This window comes from Pithys albifrons, chromosome 18 (genome assembly GCF_047495875.1).
Source record: "Pithys albifrons albifrons isolate INPA30051 chromosome 18, PitAlb_v1, whole genome shotgun sequence".
Lineage (NCBI taxonomy): Eukaryota > Metazoa > Chordata > Aves > Passeriformes > Thamnophilidae > Pithys > Pithys albifrons.
Genome location: NC_092475.1, coordinates 4,306,676 through 4,313,831, shown reverse-complemented (window position 1 = coordinate 4,313,831; position 7,156 = coordinate 4,306,676). Strand labels below are relative to the sequence as shown.

The 7,156-nt window shown below is 47.5% G+C and overlaps 1 protein-coding gene across 1 annotated transcript; it reads right to left on the bottom strand.

Moving 5' to 3' along the window:
• Nucleotides 1-2,879: 2,879 nt before the first annotated feature.
• Nucleotides 2,880-6,669, bottom strand: HRH3 (histamine receptor H3). The gene is made up of 3 exons (XM_071572834.1): nucleotides 6,435-6,669; nucleotides 5,970-6,136; nucleotides 2,880-5,054 (listed from the first exon to the last, which is right to left on the bottom strand). Exons 1-3 carry the CDS (start codon nucleotides 6,649-6,651, stop codon nucleotides 4,176-4,178), a joined length of 1,263 nt encoding a protein of 420 aa, XP_071428935.1. The 5' UTR covers nucleotides 6,652-6,669; the 3' UTR covers nucleotides 2,880-4,175.
• Between the last annotated feature and the right edge of the window lie 487 nt (nucleotides 6,670-7,156).

The window sequence follows — 7,156 nt, the reverse complement described above, 5'->3', positions numbered from 1 at the left end:
AACTGTGCAAGCAGCTTGTGAATTATGAAGTGAAAATGGGGGGCCTGTAAAGACTGAGTAATAAGTAATGCTCCTGCATCCTGGACTTTAGTACTAAAAATGCTGCTGATTTAAAGAGTCATCAGCATTTCTGAGCTTGCAACAAGAGGTGTAGGGACAGACAGAGCTGTGTTTTTTGCCTTTGAGGTGCATACAAGTCTTTCCCAGGTAGCAGTGGCTTTGTTGAAGTGAGTGCCAATGATAGTTTAATATCTCAATAAAATGATGGTACCAGGCTATAGTAAGACCTTTCACCCTGCAGAATTCTTAGTTGCTTTTCTAAACTACAAAATTCCTTAATTCTGCAAATACAACTATATTGCAAGAAAATTGTTGTAAGGAGGAGATTTAAGTCAAGGTTAAGGGAACACAAAATTGCTGTAAGTTCCCTACTGCCCACAGGAACATCTGTGCAATCTGGAATGAAAGGCTGGCTTTGTGGTGTCAGAAGTGGAGAGAGCTTTTCTCTTTTGTTGCTTTCATCCAGAGCAACTGGCAAAGAGTTTTCATTCTTGTCTGTGATTCTCACATCAGAAATAAAGATAATAACACTCCTTATTGTGCCCTGTCTATTTTCAGAACAAGTTCTGCAGAGTGCAAGAGTCTCTTTTAAGTCCAAGTCTGTACTGCAAAGTTCTGCTGGTGTCACTGCACGAGGGTTGGGGTTATGAATAACTAATCCTCCCTCACAGAAGTCATGTTGAAGTTCTTTCTGGCAAGGATGTTAACCTTCTGTCTTCCCATCCTAGTTCTGCTATGAAAATGGCTGTTCATTTGCAAACATGAAGGAAAACCATTAGCATTCTTTCCAATCAAAATATAATCACATCTTCCTGATTTCAAAGCCCTTCCCTCTTGGCAAATCTCATTAATTATTCCAGACAGGTATTTTTCAGCAAAAGCTCCTTCTTGTGTTCTCTCTTCTTCTCCAGCCTCCTACCTGAGCTAATGAAGCTTCAGTGATGTCTGTGGAACAATGAAGCAATTTATGTAACTGCAGGTTGGAGAGAACAAATAAGGAATGAATTGAGGAGGAGCCAGAGGAGTTCCAAAGTTCCCCTGTCTGTGTAAAGAGATCTCTCATTATTGGTGATTAGGGAGGAAGCATTACAGGGCCAAAAAGAAAGTAGCTGTGCTGAAAAAAAAAAGTTCTTTGATAGTTTATTGATATGCAGATGCTGCTCTATGAAAGGACCACAGACCTCGTTACATCCTCGAGTTAATGGAGTGTAGGTTTGTATTAAGAGAGGGGAACTGGCATTACCTCCACACAGGTCCTGGGGGAAGTCATTGATTTAAAAAGCTCCTGGGCATGACTTACTGCTGCATGAACACTGTTTACTAACACCCTGTGCATAAATTGGAGGCTTCTCTCTGGAATTAGCTGGGCTTTATTTCTGTGTGGAAATGTGCTATGGAAATGAAGCCTCTCTGCTTCCCCAAATATTTGATGCATGTTCATAATTACAGTAGGGCTTCTTTTCATGGTTGTTGCAAACAGGTCCTGCCTGCTCAGTTTGTGCCTAGACAATAGGAAAGAGGCATTTTTTAGCAGGTATGGTAACATAAATCATATACAGGTGTTGACAAGAAGCTCAGCCTTGTCTAGTGGTTATGCATTTTCAGTCATATTTGATTATGCCTAGAAACTCCCTGGTGCCTGCCTCTTCCAAATGAATATAGACAGTTATATTCTGAACACTAAAAGTCAGCAGAATTCAAATACTCTTTTAAGCATATTTGAATTAATCATCAGCTACTCTGAAACTTCAGACCAGCTCACAATGTTTTCAGTATGAAAACCAGGCTCAGGTGTGACCTTATGTCCAGGCATAAGTAGTTATTTTTCTTTTTTATTTGGCAAGGCAAGAGTTCTTATTTCAGGAAGGAATATAAGTATCTTGCCTGCAAAATCCACCAATGAATAAAATTACTTTCAGCCAAGTATGGATAATGCTGCCCATATGGAGGTCAGAGACCGTAAAAAGACTGTGCAAAAGGCTCACAATGAAATATGTCCACTTCTTCACTCTTGGGAAAAGGAAGGTGTAACAACCAGTATCTTTCCTTTTTATCAGCAGTTCCATCTCTCCTGATGAACAAAGGAGGAGAACCACAGCTGGAAACGAGTGCCTTGGTCACATTGTATAACTTTTTCATTTTTAGGCAGGCCAGTGGGGTTTGTAACCTTTCCAGATCTCAGTTGTATGTAACATGCTCTGGCAAAGACCCAAAGCTGGAGAGAATTTGTGTGATGTGCACTCACCACACCCTCAGTATGCAGTTAAATGCCTCCCTGACATCCGATCCCGTCAGATCTCGGAAGCTCAGCAGGGTCAGCCCCGGATTAGTACTTGGATGGGAGACCTCCTGGGAAATGCCGGGTGCTGGAGGTTCTAGTCCTGAGGACTTCACTGGCACTGTCCAAGCTCGCTCGGCCGTGGCAGATGAACCTCAGGACTGAAACGGTGGGGCCAGTTCTGCGCACGCTGAGCCTCACCTAAAATCCACTGCCCAGGCTGGAAGGGCCCACCCACGTGGGGACAGCCCTTCCCAAATCTTCGTTCGTGAAGTTTGGCCATACATACACCCTCAGTGTGCTGGCAGGAGAGGTAAGAGACACTGAGCTGTTTCAGGAGCTGGATTTTTTTTGTGAAATGCATAGGCTTTAACTGCCATAGATGTTTTGCTTCCACTTGGATTTTATCATTTCCCACTACACCTTGTTTACCATGAAATATTTGGCAAGCTTCATATAAAAATACTTTATTGGCGTTTTCAGGAGGGAGCAGAGCAGGCACAGGGAAAGGTCTGAGCAGCTCAGCAGTACATCCTGTCAATTCACAGTACACGTACTTCAAAGGGTGTATTTTAACCCATATATAACAGACTGACAGAACGTATCACAAGACTGAAACATCACATACACAAGACAAGACAGCATTTAAATCCTGACTTCAGATGACAATACTGATCTACTTAACAAATATCACTGGAATACACTTGGATGGCATTTTCTTTTGCTCCTAACAGCAGCCAAAAAGCAGTTTGCTTGCAACAGTGAGGTGTAATTGGCAATCATAACATCATAAGCTTTTGGGTACTACTCTTTACAGCATTTGGGTTTCTATTTGTAAATGTAGTTTTCAGACTTATGATCTTGAGCTTCCCTGTGTAATGCTGTTAAATATAAGCATTTGCCATGGCAACTAATTACATATTTGTGTTACTACATCACTGAGCAATGCCAACAGAGATGGGCAGTGGAAGTCATCTGCTCTTTGGTCACACTCTCTGCCCAAAGGGGTTACAGAACACATGGGCAAGTGTGATGAAGCATGAGATGGCAAGCAGAGACAAAATGCTCAATATTTTACATGAAAACTGAGGTTAGAGGCCCGTGTCTGCTGAATCTGGCACTGTGCCTGTGAAATTAGTTGACTACTTTAAAAAAATAAGAGAATTGATGCTAATGTTGACTGATTATGTGGATTCTCCATTCAAGTGATGTATTTGAAAAGGAAGAATGCAAGAGTTCTGAAATTTGCTAAAATTCCCCACTTCTTGGGGAGTCGAAGAGGCACCTATTTCACCTATTGCATGGAAGAGGGATCCAGATTATGGCTGCAGCTGCAGTAGCAAAAAAGGATAAATGAGGTGCTTTCCTTCTGGTGTTTGTTCTTTTCCTTCTGTGTCATCACACATGTACTGTCTTAAGAAAAATACCCTCCATTTTATGGGAAAAATCAAATCTGCAAACAGCTAAACTGTAGTTTAGTGCAATAGTTTAAGGTCAGAGCTTTATTTCTGTTAGCTTTTATTTTTCAGTTTTCATTTTTCTTTATTTTAGCCAAATGCTGGTGCTGCTCAGCCTGACTAGGTGGCAGCAGAGCTCTTTTGTGGCACCGGCAAGTGCCGGACACAGATTTCCCCGCCTGCGGTTATTGTCAAAAAACCTCTCTTTACCCTCCTATGCTGTGAGATTTTGTTGTTGATGAATTAGAATAAATTAATAGTGGTCTCACTACTGCCTTCCTCACCTGCCCCAAGCCACTGCTCCCAAGCTGCATTCCTACACCAATACTGGAGGATTAAGCCAAGACTCTTCTCATCCTCACACAGGGCTGACTTCACTTTCAGCAGTTCTGGAGGGCATCGTGAGGTTGAATCTTCAGCTTCTTAGGACAGATGAGTTTAATAAAAGCCCTTCTGAAGCTGTAGTGGCAGAGAGGGTATAGGACAGGGTTGACAGCTGAATTGATCCACAGCAGCCAAAAGGAAGTCTCGTACCAGTACTCAGAGATGCAGTGGCCATGGCAGCCAGCACGGATGATCATCAGGAGAGTGTACGGTGCCCAGCAAATCCCGAAAACGCCCACAATGATTGCCAGGGATTTGGCCACTTTCTTGTCTCTTGAGAGCCTGAAGTGCTGAGTCATGCTCTGGGACATGATCTTCATTCGTTTCTCTAAGGACAGAGTGGATGCTGAATTTTTACAGCTCTTTTTATTGCAACACTTGGGTTTCCCAGAGCTCTCCGAGCTTGTTGCCAGCAGGTGTTTGGCACCCAGGCTGGAAGTGGAGGCCGTTGCGTCAGCTTTGCTCTTAGAGAGGTCGAGGGTTTCAGCTGAGTCCTTCTGCTCCCACTTACAGCATTTCAAAGAAAGCTTTGCTTCTGGGCTCGTTTCCATCTCTTCAGTGAAGGATTGGTTGTGCACTTCGTGGAAAACATCCAGGCGCATTTTGGTACGTTTCTGTATGTTCAGGTAAATGCTCAGGTTGAAAAACAATACACTGATGAAAGGGGTGAAAAACTCCAGTGTAGAGGCTGTCATGAGAAAATACCAGTTGTAGAAAAACTCAGCATAGCACTCCCCAGTGGGTATGATACTCCTGCCTGATATGTACTCCCAGCTGATAATGGCAGGTCCGTACAGCAGGAATGCCAACACCCACACCATCACCATCTTCAGCACTGCCTGCTTGGTGTTGCCTTGCTGGGCTCTGTAGGCTACCTGCAACAGAGAAACATTGTCTTAAGGATGGTCACACACTCCAGCTGGTGGAGGCTCCTCACAAATGAACTGTTAGTGTTCCTGATAAAGTTGCTAGGCAATATCTCAGCAGTCTAACAAACTCATATGCTTTAGGCAACAGCAGCAATTGCTAGACAAATCACACTCTTATGGGGAAATTTTGAACACTCATTTTGCAGCTCCAAAATGTGGGTGTCTGCTTAGTGGAAATGTACTGACTTGGTTGGAGCCTGTCAGTCGTCTGCACCCACCACTTGCCTGAGCTGTCCCCAGCTCCTCCCTGTAACTCTCAGGGAGATGCATGCCTCAAACCCCTGGGCAAGGCAGGCACCCAGCTTCCTCTCCCTCTGAGCCTTGGAGCTAACCTGTATTGTATCTGGAGTCAGGGAATGAGCAAACAGCAGAGGATCAGATCTGCCTATGAGCTGCTCGTTACCTCCTGTGACAGGCTGAGTGTTTTCATCTCCCCACGTACCCAGAGACCACAGGGCTGTGCCCTGCCAAAGCTGGTACTGCAATCTATTGCCTTGGTAGCCAGGGAGAAGCTGCAAGTCTGACTGCAATCCACTTGTTTGTCCTGGAGATAATAAGTCCCTGCAAGTTAGTAACAGGTCTGCTTACCTGGCTGGCTCCCTTGTACACTACTGTCCTGTCATCTGGGAGGGGAACACCTGCACGATGGGGTCTGAGGCTTCAGTGATTTGATTACACCAGGAATACTAACCTGAAACCACAGCTGAATGACGTATTTGTGGATAATTACTGCTTTCCATCACCAGGCTGAAAGATTCATAATTTCTACAGGATTCAAAGAGCTTTTAATTATTGCAGAGAATCTGGAGAATAAGGCAGGGGGAGAGTTATTTCCCTCTCAGCTGCCATGACAAGACTCACCGCTCTTGTCACCGAAAGGAATCTGTCATAGCTAATTAGTACGATGTTGAAGACCGAAGAGGTGCAGAGCAGGTAATCAACTACCAGCCAGAGTTTGCAGAGGCTTCTCCCGAAAATCCATCTCCCCGTCAGCACATAGGGCACGTACAGGGGGATGCAGAAGGCACCTGCAACCAGAGGGGTCCGTTCCCGTTGAGATGAGGAGGGTCTGCAGCCGGGAGAGCCGCGCTGGGTCTTCCCCTCTGCGCTCCCGGACCGCGGGACCCGTCGGGGGACGGCGGGAGGGGACCCGGGACCGCGGGAAGGTGTCAGGGGCAGGAGTGGGGCACGGCCGAGGGGACCCGGAATGCCGGTGGAGCAGAAGGGTGCCAGGGAACCGGGCAGGAGCCCCGGGAGCCGCTGCCCATCCCGCCGCCAAGTTGCTGCCGGGCCGTGGGCGCGGAGCCCCGCGGGGCGGCACTTTACCTACTAGGAAATCCGAGATGGCCAGGTTGAGGAGGAAGAAGTTGTTCTGGGTGCGCAGGCTGGAGTCCGCCACAAAGGCCAGCATCACCAGCGCGTTGCCGGCCACGGTGACGGCGATGAGCAGCACCATGAGAGCACCCAGCCCCGCCGTGCCCGCGGCCGCGAAGCGCCCGGCGGAGCCGGGGCCGGAGCCGTTCAGCGCCCCGCCGCTCTCCATGGCCCCGCCGCTCCGCGCCCGCGCCGCCGCCGCGGGGCTGCCGCCTCTGCCCGCCCCGCCCGCCTCCCGCCCCCCACCCCGCCGGCGGGACCGCTGCTCCCCCAAGAGCATCCCTGAATCCCTCCAGGGCATCCCTGAATCCCTCCAAGCATCCCTGAGCATCCTCACCTTCTCCCTTGCCCTCTCAGCCCGGGAGCACCCTTGTATTAACCCAGAATATCCCTGCATCCCTACAGAGCAAACTTGAGCGTCCCCACCTTTCCCCTTCCCCTTCAGCCTGGGAGCATCCTTGCTTTTCTCCAGAGCATCCTGAATCTCTCCAGAACATCCCTGAATCCTCTAGAGCATCCTCGCCCGTTCTCCCTTCCCCTCTCAACCCGGGAGCATCCTTGCTTTACCCCAGAGCATCCCTGAATCCCCCAGAGCATCTTCTTCCATTCCCCTTCCCTTCTCAGTCTGCGAGCATCACTGCATAACCTCCTTGCCCCCACCCACAGAACATCTC

Coding starts and splice junctions, on each gene's coding strand:
- HRH3 (XM_071572834.1), bottom strand. CDS start 6,651: ATGGAGAGCGGCGGGGCGCTGAACGGCTCCGGCCCCGGCTCCGCCGGG. Junction 6,137..6,434: donor CATCTCGGATTTCCTAGTAG/GTAAAGTGCCGC, acceptor CTCTGGTTGCAG/GTGCCTTCTGCATCCCCCTG. Junction 5,055..5,969: donor TCCTTTCGGTGACAAGAGCG/GTGAGTCTTGTC, acceptor TCTCTGTTGCAG/GTAGCCTACAGAGCCCAGCA.